General features: G+C 42.8%; 1 protein-coding gene across 7 annotated transcripts in view; it reads left to right on the top strand.

Moving 5' to 3' along the window:
- Positions 1-19,422, top strand: part of LOC121612329 (neuron navigator 1-like) — a 69,319-nt gene extending 49,897 nt beyond the window's left edge. For 2 of the 7 annotated variants that reach the window (XM_041945148.1, XM_041945153.1), the window contains 24 exons: positions 3,476-4,304; positions 4,428-4,943; positions 5,864-5,905; positions 6,673-6,824; positions 6,979-7,158; positions 7,246-7,325; positions 7,806-7,883; positions 9,927-10,010; positions 11,299-11,407; positions 11,517-11,638; positions 11,805-11,813; positions 12,834-13,018; positions 13,123-13,285; positions 13,406-13,604; positions 13,717-13,805; positions 13,911-14,009; positions 14,116-14,287; positions 14,867-15,132; positions 15,255-15,406; positions 15,927-15,998; positions 16,105-16,310; positions 16,402-16,520; positions 16,630-16,818; positions 17,927-19,422. In XM_041945148.1, coding sequence (XP_041801082.1) covers positions 3,476-4,304; positions 4,428-4,943; positions 5,864-5,905; positions 6,673-6,824; positions 6,979-7,158; positions 7,246-7,325; positions 7,806-7,883; positions 9,927-10,010; positions 11,299-11,407; positions 11,517-11,638; positions 11,805-11,813; positions 12,834-13,018; positions 13,123-13,285; positions 13,406-13,604; positions 13,717-13,805; positions 13,911-14,009; positions 14,116-14,287; positions 14,867-15,132; positions 15,255-15,406; positions 15,927-15,998; positions 16,105-16,310; positions 16,402-16,520; positions 16,630-16,818; positions 17,927-18,022 — 4,208 coding nt within the window. In that variant the 3' untranslated portion in view covers positions 18,023-19,422. Of the gene's footprint in view, positions 1-3,475; positions 4,305-4,427; positions 4,944-5,863; positions 5,906-6,672; positions 6,825-6,978; positions 7,159-7,245; positions 7,326-7,805; positions 7,884-9,926; positions 10,011-11,298; positions 11,408-11,516; positions 11,639-11,804; positions 11,814-12,833; positions 13,019-13,122; positions 13,286-13,405; positions 13,605-13,716; positions 13,806-13,910; positions 14,010-14,115; positions 14,288-14,548; positions 14,673-14,866; positions 15,133-15,254; positions 15,407-15,926; positions 15,999-16,104; positions 16,311-16,401; positions 16,521-16,629; positions 16,819-17,926 lie in introns of those variants that run through there. The other 5 variants (XM_041945149.1, XM_041945154.1, XM_041945150.1 and 2 more) reach the window with 4 other exon arrangements.
- The last annotated feature ends 54 nt before the right edge of the window (positions 19,423-19,476 follow it).

Genomic DNA, 19,476 nt, shown 5'->3' with positions numbered 1-19,476 from the left:
TGGGACTGTCCTGTGTTTGCATTGCCAGCTGTTGAAATGACAGATACACCCAACATGTGTGTTGAACCAGCCTGTGATCTGTGTGACAGGCAGTTATTGTTATTGATGTGAACCGTATGAATCTGCTATCAGGGCTACTCAATCTGCCATCCAGTTTGAGACTCTTAATTCATCAGAAGATGAAGTCAAGTGAAAACGTTGCCAAGGGGTGGACAGAGAGGGCCACAGCGACCCACTGACCCCCCTCTCACGAGTTGCATATGATTGGTTGAACACAACCAAACATACTTGAAAGGAAACAATAATTATCTCCAGCAATAATTGGAGGCCTCTCCGTGGTGTTTTTAAACTTGAGTAGACTTGTTCCCCCAAAATGTTTTGTTCCTTCCAATAAATGTAGCCCTTCAAATTAAAGCTCTATGTTTGTCTTTTTAAGGAAAAATGGCCTAACACAATAAAACAGGATTGTTGTTCATATGTGAACTGTACAGGTATTAGTCTGTGCGTCAGATAATTAGAAACATTAACTTTAAAGTAAGAAACCAAAGTATATCAGTGTACGATTCCATATTGACATTGTTTTGAACTAGTCAGTATGGTATGACAGCATAATAGAATTTCTAAAAATCAGTTATGGCTTTTGGTGTGCCAACCAGGGATTTCAGTGGCCCCATCTCGCCACCCCTATGAAAAATGTCTAGGGGCGCCACTGCTCATCAATGTGAAGGAGCTCATGAATTTAGCCAGACATTCTTAGATAGTTAGAGACGTCTTTGCTGCTCATGCTTGAAATCAGTTCATCGCTGAGGTTTGGCAGGATTGTGTGTATAAGTGTGTTTGTGTGTGTGTCTCATTTTTTATGACTATGCATCTGCATGTTTGCAGTATTGTAGGAGACACAGAGAGTGTGAAATCTTTGAAGGCACAGCTTCATCCAGAGATAGACACACTTCCACAGTTTATACCTATTCAATAGTATTTACTGCAGTGTGCATTATACGCTAACCATGTGGTTAGTGGATAAGATTGGTTTGTATTATTAAGAGGTGCAATTAACAGTTATTTTTACCTCTTATCCATTGATTGTTTACAATAAAAAAACTAAAGAACATAGCACAAAGTAACACTGTCAAAGGTTTTCTCTGGCCAGCAGTCCTAAAACCAAAGATATTCAGTTTGTGATGATATAAAAGAGAGGAGAGCAGCAGAATATTATATTTGAAAATCTGAACCATTTGGTATTTTGCCTTAAAAAAATGACTTAAATGATTAGTTGACTACAAAAAAATTCAGATAAAATTTCCTTACCCAATTAATTATTAATTGTTTCACCACAAATTGTATTCTTTTGTGTTTACAGAAAATGATTCAGTATATCGTCTTTGTAGTCTTTTAACTTGTTAGGCTTATTTTTTATTATTTTTCTTTGTTTCCAAATTGGAGGTTTGATGCCAGAGGATGTTGTATGTGGTCCAGATTGTAAAGCCCTCTGAGACAAATTTGTGCATTGGGGCTATAAAAATAAGACAAAATAAACTTGACTACTGACATTTAAACTAAACAAGGAGAAATTAAAAGGTTTTTCCAAAGAATTAATGCTTTTATTTGGTTTGTTTTCTGAGATCTTGGTGGAGCCTTGGAACCAACATCCACAGTTTGTTTTAATTTCTTCCAGCTGTGAGCATTGCCTCTATTTCTCTTGCTTTGCATTAAGGGAAAATAGAGCCCAATAACGGTACATTCAAAAAATTAAGCTGATTTAGTAAAGCACAATGGTTTAGTATACCGATTTTTGTCAATTTTTGGTTTGAATGCACTGCAGACCTACTAGAATTAGCCTGTAGTTTGGAAGTGGGACACAGTGCAGATGTTCATTCTGTCAGCGAACAGCATCTGCTGACTGGTCATGTATCTTTCTCTCTGTCCTCTGTCACATGCACTCACACAGACACGCACACCTGCAGATACTTTCAGCCAGCTGTCTGCAACAAATGTTTAAAGTCCTTTCACGTACAGACAAATAAACACTGATACTGTATTTTAACAACCGCGAATGTAAGCAGACACATATGGATGGTCGATGGGAGATGACAGGAAAATGAGAGTGTGTCTGTATTGTCCTCTTTCCACTGCTCTCCCTTCTGGCCTTTTAATAGACAAACAAAGAAGGAAGGAGAATATAAATGAGCGTTTTTTCTTCAACATCCATGGATGGCAGTGCTAGAAATTTTACAGCACGCAAAGGATTTTTCTGTCTGCCTGCGCATTCGGATCTCCATCTCCTCAGACATGCAGACCCCTTGCGTCGAGACATGCAGTGATTCACGGTCTCTTCTACACATGCCGCTGTATCAAGCTGTGAGCTCCACTGTCTCCACAGCCGGTGTCAATAAATCATTCATTTAGGTCAAAATTAATACGTACGCCTGGATCCTGTCAGTGTTTGCTTCTCACTGCCAACAGTATGTGTTTCTGCAGCTTAAAGTTTTCTTGGAACACACAGCATTGCGGTTATACGATGGATTGAGTTTATGACTTGACATGTAAACCCAATTTTCACATTTACAAAAGGACTCCAAGCGTAATGTGTTGTCAGTGTCACATTCCAATAAGATCCAATCACTAAGAACCATGAGTGTGTGTGTGGTATATATATCTGGCCCTATGTGTGTGTGTATGTGTCTTTTGCGGGTTTATAAATACCCTTAAGTGACTCCAGATGTCCCAAGGCAGCACGCCGGTGGGTCTCACTCAACAGCAGTTCTTTGACTCTGTTAATGCCTTGTATATAAACCTCCCATAACAACTCCCATTAGATACAAATTAAGAGTGTGGGCAGTGCGGGGTTGCACTCGTCTGGGTGGTGCATATAGTGCACATGTGTCTAGTAGACTGTTTTTTCTCATAATAACTTCCAAACAAGTCCAATTAATTTGCCAACTGGGAAATATACAGATGGGGACAAAATCACACAATTTTCGTGCAAGCTCGGCTCTACAAAGTTACCTCTCACCCGCCTTCTTTCCCCAAAGAGCTTCAAGAGAGGAGAAATTCAGTTAGACTGGGTGTTTCAGGCAGTTTTGTGCCCGCAGACACGCTTCGTAAATGTGAACACCAGTTTTCCACATCCACACTGCACATGTTAATCTCAGCGCTCTGCAGCTGTGACACGCACACATGCACTTACTGGAAAGGCAGGGAAACTGTTTTAGTACATCAGGATGGAAAAGAGGAGTAAGTGTGTGATAACAGTGTGTGTGTGGGGTTGGCTGAGAGTCTGGTCTACACGCTTGTCTGTCTGCTCAGACAGGGATTTGTTTTTATCAGCAAACAGTCAGACCATGTAGGTGTTGAGATAAGGTATCATGTCCTAATATGGTTTGGTTAGTCTCACTCACCACCACAGACTGTTCAGGCTTTAAACTGTTCAAGCTACTCATCACTGATGTTTTTTTTCCCTCCTCTACCTCTCTAGGTACAGTAAAGTCAGATGGGAAACCAATGGATAAGTCTCGGTTAGCAGTGAAGACCTCCGGCCTTCAGCGCTCCTCTTCTGATGCTGGTAAAGACCACAGAAATGGTACCGGTGCTGGTGAGCAACGTAAACCTCCGTCCGGCCTGGTCAGGCCCTCAACTGGTGGAAACTTTGGCTTCAAGAAGGCCACCACAGCTAGCAGTAATGGAACCAGCAATACCAGTTTGCCCACTGTTATGAGTACAGGTGGCAGTGCCATACCCTGTGGCTCTGCAACTGTGGGGAAGATTGCCAAAACGTCAGGTATTCCTGTCAAACCAGGCGCTGGTGGTGGAGGAGGACGTAAGACAAGTCTGGATGTTTCAAACAGCGACCAGAGTGGTTTTCTGTCACCAAACGCCAGGACATCTCTCCAGTACCGCTCTCTGCCACGCCCAGCAAAGACAAGCACCCTGACTCTAACCCGGCCCAGCTCAGCTCGGCCAGTGAGCACTACCATGGACACAGGCTCAGGGCTGATGAAACCCTCCACCACAGCGCCCCAGGGCTCGAGGCTCAAAGAGCCCGCCTCGGGGCTTGGTTCTGGAACAGGGTTGAGTAAGCCAGGGGGTCGTGGGATCCCGAGTCCCAGTCCTGTCAATCAGACAGACAGAGAGAAAGAGAAAGAGAGGGCCAAAGCTAAAGCTGTAGTATCTGACTCTGAGTGTGGAGGTGGGTCTCTGAAGGGCAGCCCTGCTCAGACCCCCTCAGAGAATGGAGGGAAGCTGCAAGGGCTGAGACCTCCCAGCAGCGGCAAGGGCATGGACTTGCCCTCACCGAACACACACAGGTATACTACCACAAAACATACATTCGGTGGTTTTCCAGTACTTTTTCAACACACACAAACTTTCACATACAAACCAAAGTAGGAATATTCATTTGTTTCAACACTACCCTTCTTTGTCTTCAGGTTATCTGGGGTGCGCAGCCTGGCAAAACCTCCATCCATGGCCCAGCTTGACAAGCTGAACTCCAATAGCCTAGAGGAGGGAGTTCATGACTCCCTGCCGCCTCAGATTCCTCCCTACTCTAAACTCCAGGACCTGGCCAGCTCAGTAGGTAGCTCTGCTGGCCCCTGCCTGACCCCCAGCCCAGCACCATTACTCAATGTGAACTCTTCAGCCTGCTTCTCGAGCTCGGGGGCAGGGTTGGGGCCCAGGCAGGTCTCTTCACTCGGGGTTGAAGGGAGCAGAGGGAGTACCTCTCCCCTACTGTGCCCTCGTCTGTCCGGGCTGCATCGCAGCATGGAGTCACTGCCTCTCCAGATGAGTCTGGCCCCAGAGCCTCAGGAGAGAGAGAGGGAGAGGGAGAATTTGGTGAGAGGCTACACAACCATTGAGTCCCGAGACCAAGATAGACAGGAGGACAGAGGCCCTCCTGCCAGCTGGAGCTCTGGAAGTAAAATTTCAATCTCTCTCATAGACAGGTGAGATTCAGTTCTGCTGAAAGATCATGCTCATGCAGATTTTTTGTCCTTCTTTTTTTGTAATACTGCTTTGTAGCTCCACCTACTGGTCAGATGTGTCAACTGCACCAACATTATTAATTGTCCAGGAAAAGCAGGAGTGATCAGGGAAGATCTTTGATATCTGACTCACTGCACTGCAATCATGCATTTCCCTCCCTTCATTAAGTGGGCAGGTAGAAAGGTGATTTGGTTGGCATTTAATAAAAGTTTGCTGCTCATACTGGAAAAGGTATGGAGTCATTTTTTGACAACAGCAGCGGTATTTATGAGAGCGAGAAACACCTACACAACAAACACCTACACAACAATCCACAAAAATGAAAACACAGGCTGGTAAAGACGCCTGTGGACTTATCAGGATGAAATTACTTAAGGTCAGGGTCATTTGTTAGAAAGTATTTAATATGACTTAACTAAATATATACTAAACTAAATCTATCCTTAATCCTGAAGAGGATCATTTACCTCCATCATCTTCTCATGGTGGTCAGAAAAAAGAAAAATATTGAAAATGTAATGTTTTTGCACTCAAAATGCAGTTTGAGATGCTAAATATTGCTCAAATTATAGAAATGTTTCATGAGAGGGCTAAAAAGTTTATTTACCTTATGAACTCAAACAAGAAGTAAAGACAACCACATGCATTCACACACACACACACACTCGCACACACGCACACACTTTGGGGTTTCTAGGCTATTATTACTACAGGCCTATTATCAGGGTTGTAGCAGCCCCAGTGACTGAAGTCATAATTACTGGCTGACACTAGCTGTCTGCCAGTCTTACTGTGCTTCTTTGTGCCTGCTGCCTGCTCTTGAGAGTTTAATAACTCCCTGCACAAGCGGTTAAATAATGACATTGTTTAATCTCCACAGTTCTCAGAGAGACAGAAACACACTGCCAAAGAAAGGTTTAAGGTAAGTGGATACACACATGCAGCTACACACATGCTCTCATGCACATAGATAGTCTGACACAGTTGGGCCACACTTGCCAACTGCACACATACAGAGATCCCATTGATAAACTCCTCAGTGAATGACAGATTGTCTTAATCCTCATTATTCCTGTCAGTATTCCAAAAATCCTGCTTTAATCCCCTCAAAACTGTACATCATTGTGTCCTGCTGGCTGCATTATGTTTGTCTTTCCACTCATTGAAAGACATTAGTACTCTGTAACACAACTTTTTAACATTTAAAAACTGTGTAAACATTTAGTAAATGTTTATGACACACTATAAATGTAGTTGTAAATGGGTAAAAAGTATTTTTAAGTGCTTAGTAATGTCTTCAACAACTCTTCTTGGATAGATAATGGATTACATGTTAATTTAAAGAATAAAAACATGAATAAACACTTGCATGCAGTAACAATTAAAGTAAAGTAGTGGCAGGTATGGTATATGTAAGATTGTAATGTACAATTCTCATATTGAGATTCAGCATCATGCTTCTAAATGTATGAGTTATGTAAAAAAAACATTCATGCATACTTGTGCAGAGGATCTACTGCATATAACTACAATATATATCTTTGGCTACTTGTGTTATCATTCCACTTTAAACATGATGCCCTCAGACTTTTACACAACGCTGAACATGAATGTGAAGGACTGACAATTTGTCACTAGCACTCTAACTGGAACCTTTAACATCACTGACTTTGTCCTCTGTGTGAATAGTTTCAGCGGTGCTTCCCAGGTTGAGGAGGAAGGGAAGGAGAAAGGAGAGAGGAGACACTCTCATACTATTCTGAGTATGACAGACTCGCTCACTCTTCCACTGTTGTCCTCACCCACCTCACTGCCCCGCACCTCCAAGACAAGCAGCATGGGTGAGTATATATGTATTCCTACACACACACACACACACACACACACGTATGTATGTATGTATATATATATATATATATATATATATATATATATATATATATATATTTAACATCAGTAACTGTCTTTCCTTTGACCCCTATGGTTTCTTACTAGTACCAAGCCCTGTCGGTGGTCCTCCGAGGATGACTCGATCCAACAGCATCCCAACACAAGATGCTTCTCTGGAGCTGTACGGAGCGTCTCCACTGGGCAGCACGCTGTCACTGGCTGAACGCCCCCGCAGCATGGGAATGGTTCGCTCCGGATCCTTCAGGGACAAAGAGCATGATGAAGGTAAGCCCAGTTCCGTGTTGTTGTGGAACTCTGTTTTTAGTCGATCTTCTTGTTGGTTTATTTTTGCTCTTCATTTTGTGTTTTCAGTTCATGGGTCTGTACTCTCACTGGCATCCAACGCCTCGTCAAGCTACTCTTCGGTGAGTGTGGGCGACATGCACACTCAGGTAGCTACAGCTCACAATATGGTGTGGTGTTGGGTGTATTTATGTGTGAGTGTGTGTGGATATTTGTGCAGTCAATAATGCTGTGTCGTTTCACACATTAAACAGTGCACTCTAGAGACAAGACTTCTCCCTTGGTCTCCCCAATACTTTATTAGTCCCCTCTCTCCCTCTCCTCTCCCCTGTCCTCCTCTCCTCTCCGTTTGTCTCACCTAACATCTTGACTTTTATTCCCCCTGCTTTCAAAGGCTGAGGAACGCATTCAGGGAGAGGTAAGAAGTGTTCTTTCCTGCTCTTTCTTCTTCTCTGTCTCATTTCTGCCCTTTTACCCATCACCTCACCCCTGTTGTCTGTGGGAGAACAAGTCTGTCATTAATTTCATGAATAGCATCCACTCAATTCATGACTTGAGCAATGTCAGCCATTGTCAGATTTAGTAACTCTGTTTTTATTATAGTGTAACAAACCTGTTTGTCCTCACAGCAAATCCGTAAGCTGAGGAGGGAGCTGGAGTCGTCCCAGGAGAAGGTGTCTAACCTGACGACACAGCTGACAGCAAATGTACGTATTGTTTATCTGCTAACTTTCTAATTATTACTTACTGTAACAAGACCTTGTTTTCCTTTACAGTAGTCTCAACTCTTAAAGTAATTCCTCAAGAGTTAAGACTCTTGAGGTAAGAGAATTTCCTATTGAACTAATATATATATAAAACATTATGGGAAAATACCTAACTGGCCATCATTGGCAACTAATTTAAGCTTTACACTTTTTAAAATAATGAACAAAATGAAACCACAAATGGCCATGAACCGTCAGAAAAAAGTCAAATCAACTTGTGCTTAGGTAAGAAAAACATAATTTGATGAGAAATCATACGGAGAAAAACTTTGCTCTGTGCAACCAGACTAATCTATTTGAATGACATTTTCATGCCAGAATTTTGGGGCAGCTCCGCCCTCCAGTATTACACCCTAATACTTGTCACTCATCTTGATGAACTGTCCACCCCAGTGACATCTACTCCGAGGCAACGGTAGCTACTGCCCATAAAGACCGAATAAGTGTTGAACAAGTGATAGCAGGAAGAAAAAGAGCAATGTCAGGGTGCCTTCAACCATGTTTTGCTTTTGTTTCTTGGCAATTTGATTAAAACATGAAAGAATTGCATAGTACATTAGACTCCCTTCAGATTAAGTTAGTTTACCAGTTTATTGCTGCTTGAGTTTTGCTATTGCCATTACAAGACCAAAAACAACAATGAATTGATCCTACTGGCAGATATTGCCTGTGTTTTCAAAGCCTTATAAACCGTATTCCTCCATTGTTGCCCAAAAACTTTTAAAAACACACCATTCATGTTTCTTCATTGTGATGAACGTGGGCTTTCCTATTTTGAGCCAGTCCCACATGCACAGTCCTGCTGCGCATAAATACTCACTACTGCACCAGATCCATAGCTGAAAATAGTCCCCATCAAGCTTGCTAGTTACTTGTGTTTGCTTGTTTTTTTATTACACTGTATATTCATGACCTGTCCTTAAAGATTTACATCTTCAGTAGGAACCAATGAGCTTGTGGCTGTGTGCCACATACAGGACGTATTGAGTGACAGACTAATGCCAATTGTTGGCGTTGTTCTTGCAATCAGATTGGTTGACAAGAACAAAAGAGTATCGCCAGCCAAGCCAGTCTTCTCTCTTCCCTCCTCCATCTCCTTCAGAGAGAGATCCAGGCTGAGGCATGTCAGTCATAGCTCATTTCTGTGCAGACTCAGCACACTTCTTATCCATGTGAGGCCTAAATAATGGTAACCTACTCCTGAACTCTCTCTCTCTCCCCTAGCCACTTAGCTTCAGCACACAAACACACACATGCACGCACCCACATGCATGCATACACACACACACACACAGGTGCTTTGCCCTTTCTCTCTGCTCACCAAGGTTGTTTCCGTATATCCAGCCTGTCAGTGTTTCCACTGGTCTGAGTGCAGCAATACAGCACAGGCATTGTGTAGCACACATCCATCAAATGTTTCTCTGTGTGTGTGTGGGTGTGTGTCTGTGGGTGTGTGTCTGTGGGTGTGGGTGTGTGTTTCCATTCTGTTTGACCTTAATATGCGAGGGCAGTGAATAGGCAGAACAGATGCACGGATCACAACATGATTATGTGCTAAATTAATGACCGGGCTGTATCCATTATTTTACTGTATTAATATATTCTATGAAAGAGAAGGGAAAGTAATTTTCCCTTCCTGCTCTGGGCTAAAGTGGGTGTGTGTGAGAGAGAGATTAGGGAGGAGGTGAATTTTCCACAGGAGACATCCTGTTCAGCCTTTGTGTGTTATTCAGCTTTTTATTATCTCGTACATGAGGGATAAAGGGCCATACGAAATCTATTGAATCTGCTGCTGCATGGGTGTCAGATTCTACTTTCATTAGTCTCCCAATACTTTATCCACATCTAACTGATGCTCTGTTGAAGACCAGTAATATGAATAAATATGAGCACGTTTAAAAGCTTCTGATTTCCTGTTACAAACAACTACCTCAGTAAAAATGTTGGGGAAAAATTAATTGTTGCTTTCATCTTTCCAAACAGGCAAATCTGGTGGCCGCCTTTGAGCAAAGCTTGGCACTGATGACAGCTCGGCTGCAGAGTCTGTCAGTAAGCCACGAACAGAAGGTAACATCACATACACACTTTCAAACACAAACACACACAAACCCAAATTCCAGCTGCATTCGCCATTGTGCTCGTCTCATGAGCAGGCAGCTAAAAGCTGCGGCATCGTGCTAACATGGAGCGAGGTGACTTTGATCACAGCCTGCGGTGAGGAGCTGAATGTAGGTTAGAGGCCCAGGCTGCAGCCCCATAGGGTGACTTAGTGTGAGAAGAAAACAGAGGATCAATGAGAGAAAAGCCTTCACTTTAGGCTGAATGATAAGTGCAAACAGCTTGCACATGCACTCACACCAAACATCGCATTCCTGCATTCTTCAGCCTTTGTATCTGTTTTGGTGGGAATGAATTGATCAGTGCCCAAGGCTGTGTTCAGTGTGTGTGTGTGTATGTGTGTGTATGTGTGCGTGCGTGCGTGCGTGCGTGCGTGCGTGCGTGCGTGTGTGTGTGTGTGTGTGTGTGTGTAAAAGTGAGGAGTCTCTCGTAGTGCTTCATGCCTTGGTGCTCCCACTGAAAGGCCCGTCTAGACCGCTCCAGAAAAAGTCTTTGTTGTTTGTGCCAGCGCACTGACCTGTGCAGCTCAGCCTGGAGCACAGGCTCTTTAACCTTGAGGAGATGGGCCGGGCGGCCCTTTTTAGAGTGGAGTGGGATCGACTTTAGCACACAATAAGCAGCACAGAGAGGCTCTTTTGTTCTCAACTCTTTGTCCTTTTGAACTGTTAACATCACAAGCAGGATCAAGCCCACCAGGTGTATCAGCTCATACTGTAGGCTGGAGATGAAGTGTTTGACTAAAGCATCAGACAATACTACGCAGAAAATCTGGAATTAATTACTTAAAAAAGACAGCAGAAATCTTAGAAAAAGTGGTGGTTTTTAAAATGACCATTTCAAGATTTGTTATTTTCAAGTCAAAGTCAATCTTTGTCACATGCATCAATATACAAGTGCAGTGTGGTCCAAGATTGTGTGAAAATCAGGCAATTTAGAAAAACAATGATGATATTATATCTAAACAAATGAAAAAAATGAAATAATAAAAAAGACATGCTGGCACTGAACTGAGATGAGCATGAAATTAGGTAATTATGGACAATACATTTGAGTAGTGGTGAACTATAAATACTTTTAGGAATACTTCCAAGTTTTTTTTCCATCACTCCCTGTTACAGAAGCATTTTCTGAGGTGTCCTGTCCAGTCTGTTTTGTTTTATGTTTTTAAAGAGTTTTGCAAATGGAGGCAAACTGATTTATTCCCAACCTCACTGATATGTATGAAATATTTGTGTAGGACTCAGAGCTGATGGATCTGAGGGAGACCATCGAAGCTCTGAGGACCAGGAATGAGGAAGCCCAGGCTGTCATACATGGAGCCTTAAACAACCCAGACAACATGAAAGGTTTGGAGACTGACAAGTTGATCTTTCAGCTTTCCTTCTATCTTTTTGCACATCTGCCTGCATGTTCACACATTTGCCTCTTTTGATATTGACTTTTCTTGTTTACCAGACCTGCGAATCCGACGTCAGAACTCATGTGAGAGCATTTCCAGTCTCAACAGCCTGACCAGTATGTCGAGCATGGGCAGCTTGAAGGACCAAGATGCCAAGAAGAAGAAGAAAAAGAGCTGGGTAAGAACACACCCTGCATATGAGGCAGTGTTTTACTCTCACCACCTGGTGTTTGTCGATGCTCAGTTTGTTCTCCACAGTGATGATGACATAGTAGCATGAACCCAATAACAGCAAGTGTGACCGGTCTCTCCCTCCTCTGTGTTGTGTTATTTTCCTGTTTTAGGTCTTTGAGGTGAGTGCAGTCATTGAGTCCCTATAAAGCATCTATAATTTTCTGTCATAAAGCATGATGGACCACCTAAAACTACCACGCAGTACTCAAATACCCTCCATCTCTGCTCATTGACCTCCTACATTACTGATTGGCTGCCTGTTCTGTGAATATTGAATATGAATGGATGGCTGTAATTCAGTTAGAGTGGCAATCAGCAGACATGATGCTCCATAAAAAGTATAGTCATCAGACTTAATTAAATGCCGTTTCAATTATGTTTCTCCTCATTTGCACTGTGCTTTACTGTGTATTTTGTCCCTCAGTAACCCTGACTGACCCAGCAGCCGGGTACTAAATCTGCAAAAACATGCACCAATGATATCTTTGAAATATTTGCAGAAAATGTCTGGAAGCTTAAAGGAATAGTTTCTCACCTTGGGAATTGTGCTTATTTGCTTACGTTTAATGTCATTAATTAAATATCAAGCTACCGTCAACTACCTGGTAACTTAGCTTAGCATAAAGATTAGAAACGGGGAAACAGCTAGCCTGGCTACTCAAGGTAGCAAAACTGGCCTGCCAGCACCTCTGAAGGTGATATCTCATTTGTTTACTCAGGATAAAAATCTAAATGTGAAAACAATAGGCTGTGGTTTTTCAGGGCTGTTTGTCTGGACTGGTATCCTGGCAACTTCACATTGAAAGCAAGACTCCAGGAAGTGTTTGTGAGCTTTATAGATGCTGGTGGAGCGATTGTATTTTTTTTATCCAGGCTAGCTGTTTCTCTCTGCTTCCAGTCATTATGTTATGCTAAGCTAAGCTAATTGTCTGTTTGCTCCAGCCTCATATTTGTAGACAGATCTCCCTCACAGCAGGAAAGCAAATAAGCGTTTCCCAAGATGTCAAACCATTTCCTTGTGTTTAGCATGTGTCAAATCTTAACAATCTTAACACCTCGTTCTTTTTTACATCTCTCCGTAATGAATGCATTAATCCACTGAATATTGGTTCAACTTCCTGTCTCCTTCCTCTGTTTAGCTGAGGAGCTCCTTCAACAAGGCATTCAGCATTAAGAAAGGCTCCAAAACGTACTCAGACATTGAGGAAATCGCCACCCCGGACTCCTCAGCTCCCAACTCCCCAAAGATGCTTCATGAGGGGGTAGAAGGAGGAGAAAACCAGCCCTCATCCCTCAAAACCTCGACCTCTGCCACCTCCTCTGTGTGAGTACACAAACACCTTACCCCAGCTCTTAGCTCAATAGTGAGAAATCCAGTTTAGCCTTCAGCGTTGTCTGGCCCTGATGACTGTATCTCATCCCCTGCAGGATCATGGAGACTACTGAAGAGGGAGACAACGAGGAAACGGCGGTATCAGAGCTACGCTCAGAACTCTGGCTGAAAGAGAGAGAACTTACAGAAATCCGCCTGGAGGCTCTAAGCTCCGCACATCAGCTGGAGCAGCTCCGAGAAACCATGAACAACATGCAGGTTTGTTTTGCCTCTGTGTACATTGCAGGGGAGTATTTACTTGAAGTATAAATGATATTGCATTTGTGTGTTAGTATAACTTGATTTTAAAGTTTTTTTTTCCACCTGCCTGTGTCCTAGTCAACGGTGGAGAACCTGAAGGCGGAGAATGACCATTTGAAAACAGGAAGTCAGCTGCATCTCCCTGGCTCCGGTCCCACCTCTTCCACTTCCCAGCCTTCAGGCCTCGCCTCTCTCCTGGGACCCTCACTGAGGCAGCCGATGAGTATGTCCCTCACCAAGTCCTTCAGCCTCAGTCTGAATGACTGTAAAGATCCCGGTACGAGACAAACACAGAATTTCACCTATTTTCACCTCACACACATGCACAGTACACATGAAAGTTAGCTTTCAACGCTCCTCTCATCCCGTTCTTTCCTTCACTCCGTCAGACTTGTCTCCAGTTGACACATTAAGTGTGTCTTCCCAGCTGGATGAGGTGCATGCACGAGTATTGGTCCGCATTGGAGATCAACCAGAGGTAAACACAGACCACCTTTAATGGCCACAGTACCTAGCAATGTCAACATCTTTAAATCCAACAACTGGGACACTGTGCACTCTTTCCCGCTCTCTGTGTCTGCAGGACAGTAAGCAGCAGCAGGAGTACTACCTGGGCTCAGTGCTGGTCAATGCGAGGACCGACTGGGCCTGTCTCGACTCTGTTATAGCTAAGACCTTCAAGGTATGCTTTTTCTTTTTCACTGTGTAGACATTAGTGGTTCTAACAAATATCATAGCTGTGATTTGATAGATTCATCTTGACATATTTTCTTTTTCGTTTTCATCAGGACTACCTAACTCAAGTGGACCCTACTGCCAGCCTGGGTCTGTCCAGTGATTCGCTGCACATGTACCAGCTGACCCAGGGAGGCAAGAGGGTGATGGGAGGGGACAAGCCTCAGACCTCACCTTATCGCTGTCTTGGCAGTGGTTCAGCTCGAATATTTGTCACCTTGAAAGGTTAGTGTCCTCAAAAGATAAGAGAATTCACATCAGTGGTTTTGCTTAAAATTGTGTATAATTATTGCCAGCCCCTTTTAGTTGGATTGATTTTCTACTTTCTAGTTTGTCTTACTTAATTCTAGTACACTGTTAAACACAACTTTATTTGCCTTCATTTTATTTTTCTTTTAAATTTGGCTATATTATATGCTTATAATATTGATCATTGTAAGCATAGACTGACATTGTGGCAAATGTCAAACATTTCTTACTTTAAAGATGTTCCTGTTCTGCAACCAACACTGAACTGTTGAAATGTCGGTGTGCCCGTGAATGCACCAGTTGGGAGAGTTTAACACTGCAATAAAATAGAATAAAGGCAACGATATGTGAATCATAAAGTAAGATTTCAGGTTTATGTCTACATCTTAGGAAATTTTGAAAAATAAAATGCTTTTGATCTAATGTAAGGTACATGTGATTAATTAATAACTCACTGAAACATCAGCATTTCCCTGTTTTTCTCATACATTATGCACAAATATTTAATCATTCATTCATTCATCCATTTTCTCCCCTATGTCTGCCCCTCTCAAGGTCTTGGAGAAAACTGTGTTGACTCACTGGTGTTTGAGACTATGATTCCTAAGCCGATGATGCTGCACTACATCAGCTTGCTGCTGAAGCACAGACGTCTCGTTCTGTCTGGGCCCAGCGGGACAGGAAAGACTTACCTGGCCCAGCGTCTGGCCCACTACCTCCTGCAGCGCAGCCGGACTGCCTCGTCTGAGGCCGACCGTGAGACCTGCGTCCTGGGTCGCAGCGCTGCCGTCACCTTCAACATGCATCGTCAGTCGCAGAAGGTAACATGTGGCTCAGGGTTTTTGTCCACCAGTTATCTCAAGTCTTTTTTATTTTCAATACAAATATGAATATGGATTTATGCACACAGGCAATTCATATTCCCCTTTGTTTGCTTTCACAGGACTTGCAGTTGTATCTGTCTGATCTAGCAAATCAGATTGACAGAGATAGTGGAGGAGAACTGCCGCTGGTTGTGATTATAGATGACATCAGTGACTCAGCAGCCATCACTGAGCTTGTTAATGGAGCACTTACCTGCAAGTATCACAAATGGTGAGTCACTATAAAAGGGATGTGACTTTACACACTCTTTTTCCCACTGTACATTAGTGAAATCTTCAGCTTGTTGAGGAGCTATTTCTTTGATTTTGGTGGCCTAAATCCATGTAATGTAAATATTAGCTTGCTAACTATTCTGCCTGCCACCATGAATGCCTTCAGCTGAACGCTGAACTGCGCTCTGCCGTGTCACTTTTGTAATGCTGTGTCGGATCTCACTCTCTTCATTTCTTTATAAACACAGAGAGGGCCAACAGTTTCACAGGGAGTGACTCATGTGCACTTACATGCACGCACAGCCGGCCCAGCTACCAAAACTAAAAATAGTGAAGTGCATATTACAACACTCACAGAGGGACTTCCTTCTCTGCTCAGGATGCCTTTACGCCACCATATCTCTACATAGCTGTTTACATAGCTGTTTGCTGCTTTGTCAATGTTAACAATCACATATGTAGAATCTAAATTAGATCTGGTTCATGAAAGTACATCATTTCCTCTGTTGATGTTTCAGTCCTTACATCATTGGAACAACCAATCAGCCTGTGAAGATGACATCTAACCACAGTCTACATCTTAGCTTCAGGTGAGCACATCTTTACGACGCCTGCTCTTACTTGCTAATACACTATTGAATACAAAATGAAGCCATCCCAAAGTGTAAAAGTAACACTTCATGCATATGACCACAGGATGGTAATGTTCTCCAACAATGTGGAACCGGCTAATGGGTTCCTGCTGAGGTATCTGCACCGTAAAGCTGTAGAGGCCTACCAAGAGAAGGAGCGAGACTCAGCACGCCACCAGGCTCTCCTTCACGTACTGGACTGGGTCCCTCAGCTCTGGTACCACCTCCACGCTTTCCTGGAGAAACACAGCACTTCAGACTTCCTCATAGGTGAGAGACAGTGGACACACAGTCAGGGAATGGGGGCGATAATTGGATCTGGAGCAGGAAATCAATTGACATGACATGTTGCCCCCCTCAGGTCCCTGCTTTTTCCTGTCGTGCCCAGTATCAGTGGCAGAGTTCAGGCAGTGGTTCATTGATCTGTGGAACCACTCCATCATACCATACCTGCAGGAGGGAGCCAAAGATGGCATCAAGGTGAACACACTCACCCAGATGTCCTCCAAAGTGTAACATCAGTGGTAACAACAAGACTTTGGTTGTAGGTTTTTGTGGTTTTACAGTATATTTCTATGTGTTCTCTCAGGTGCACGGGCAGAAGGCAGTATGGGAGGATCCAGTGGAGTGGGTTAGAGGGACTCTCCCTTGGCCGAATGCACAGCAGGACCAGTCCAAGCTCTTTCACCTACCTCCCCCCAGCATAGGCCCACCTAGTGAAGAGAAGAAGCCCCCCAAAGATACACCTCCACCCAGCACACTGGAGTCAGACCCACTGGTGAGAGCGAAGGTTTCTGTTGACATGGGGGACTAATTTCAGTTCATTTTCAGCAGAAAATTCACTGAGAAAAGGTTGTACAGGTTAAATGAAAGAAAAGCAGTGCAGCTGCAAATGTGCATGTTTGGGTTCATGCAATGTGTTTCTCAAGGCTTTATTGAGGCACAAAAAACAGGAAGAGGAAATGGAAATTCATATAAATATCCACTGCACCTGACCACTGCAGCAGAGGAAATGCATCTGATGTTTTTTTTTAACATTTTGAAAAAGCAGGTGTGAAATCTGCAACACTGTCGTATGAGACATACAGTGGATGAGAGACTATAGTCAAAGCAGTGACAGAGAAAAACGCAAATTAAAACCAAGATTATTTGTATATGTTTTTTTTGTGTGAAATGACTGAAGCAGCCAGCAATGGCTACTTATGAAGTGTCTTGTTTTGTCTTTTTAAGTGTTTAGTTTAAAGTCACGTCTCATTATTGATCTTTTTTATTTAACTGATATATTCTCACATGTAGCCTTTTCTTGCCTGCAGTTCCAAAAGTGTCTTCTCTTCAGCCAGCTTTTAAAGTTCAGCAGCAAGAAATGATTTTACTTTCCTGATACGCTCAGCACACGTTCAGAAGAATAAAGAACAATGCATGACATCCTATTTAGCAAAAATTTGTACAATTCAAATGAATTGTGGCTGGACTCATTTAAATCTGCAGCATTAATAGCCTGTTAAATTGAAATATTGTGGAGATGCAATATTTTGTGCTGACAGTTATTTGTGGCAGGCTTAGTAAATGTCCCAGTAAGTGTTAAAGTCAATCATTGGCTAGTACCAGCCTCTCAAATGTGAGGATTTATCCCTTTTCTCTGTTTTATATCACTTTAAATTTGGTTCTTGACTGTTGTTTAGACAATACAACCAATTTAAAGATGTCCACTTGGGCTCTGGAGAATAATTACAAGCAGCTTTCACTATTTTCTGACATTCATTAAGCCAAACGATTATCTCAGTGTCCACTGGTGAGATGCATTTCAAGAAATATTTCCAGACAAAACATGTCCGTCAGTCTGCAGTTTAACTCACTCTGCCTCTTCGTCTCGTCCTGCTACCCAGATGGCAATGCTGCTGAAGCTGCAGGAGTCGGCCAACTACATCGAGTCTCCAGAGCGGGAGGGCTGCCTGGATCCCACTCTGCAGGCTACACTCTGAGGATGACATGCAACTGTCAGTCAGGCTATGGAGCTCCGGGCTCTTTATCACGGCTGACACTGCGGATGTAGTCCCAATGAGACTTTAAAGACTCTATTAACTTTGCTGTGTGCTCAGTGAGCAGCTACAAAGCTAAATGTAAAGGACCTACAGAGAGAGACAGAGTGATTATGGACGAAGGGCTTGTTCTGCCCTGCTATCAGAACATGAGAAAGACAAACTGCTTCCATAGGAAGCTGCGATGATCATGTCAGGGAAAGACTTGTCTCTTCTCTGCCCTCAATTTGTTCCACATGGGTTGTTGTTGAATCTGCAAGTGCATGGTAACCGGAATAGTATGATGCAAAATATTACCTATACTCCTAATGATCAAGACCCATTCTTTTCTTTTCTTTTTTGCTTTTGATTGTCAGAACTTTCGCGGCAACTATTGGTGCTTACCGTATAGGGTTTTTTTGAAGGCGCATGCTTCAGTTCACAAAGAAATTCAGAGGTAACTCTGTAGGATGGTCACTCGACAACAGCCAAAAATGCACTTTATTTTCTACTTGTGGTAATTGGATTTTAGGAGGCTGTGCCAGTGACTGTGTATCCAATGTAGGACTATCGGTTTGCCCAAATCATGCAGTTCATGAGTAATTCCTCTAGATGGCAGCATCTACTCTTTCCTGCCTCAGTGCTCTCCTGGTGAGCTCTCTGACTTCTCAAAGGTGCTCAGTATAGAACATAACACACTCTGTGATAACACAACTTGAATGCGAATTTGCTTTTTTTCTTATCTGCTCAGCCATTGTGTCATTCATGGATCAAATATCAGAAGCTGTGAAGCTATATGAGAAACATGCATGGGTGAATAATGAACAGAATAATGAATCGGATTTAGGGTCAGTCTGTAAAGAAAACGTAATCATCAGTGGACTCAGTACCTGCCGGTTTCCTCCAGTCAGGTACTGATATAATAACTGCAGAAACAGATGCTGACCCAGCTCAACATACTGTATTGTAAACTCACAAGGAAAAAAACAAAAACTTCTTGTTTGTCTTGTCTGCCAAACAGCCTACCACTTCTGGCTATTCCTCCGCATATTCTGTATTTAAATATCGGTTTTAAGACACAAAATTCTCTTGTGATAGATGAGAAGACAGCTTTGAAAATCTTGATTTTGTAGGATTTTATACTGAGTCACCTTCAACGATCGTCCGTATACAGCAGCTACCACCTATGTATACCTAGCATGCCATTATCAGACAGTGCAGATGCGAAATACTACTGTCGCCATGTTCATCATACCACAGGGCCGGAGTGGAGAACATCAGTAAAAAAAAAAAAAAAAATTGCCCCCAAGTGATAAGAATCTGTAGAAGAAGAAATTTCCTTCCTCATTGCATTTGCTCTTTATGTCTTTGATAACATACCTTTTTGCAAACTGTAGAAATCAGTTTCCTTCTCACAT

The sequence above is a fragment of the Chelmon rostratus genome, chromosome 10 (assembly GCF_017976325.1).
Source record: "Chelmon rostratus isolate fCheRos1 chromosome 10, fCheRos1.pri, whole genome shotgun sequence".
Taxonomy (NCBI): domain Eukaryota; kingdom Metazoa; phylum Chordata; class Actinopteri; order Chaetodontiformes; family Chaetodontidae; genus Chelmon; species Chelmon rostratus.
The sequence above is the reverse complement of the archived record's forward strand: the minus strand, read 5'-3'. Positions and strand labels throughout refer to the sequence as shown.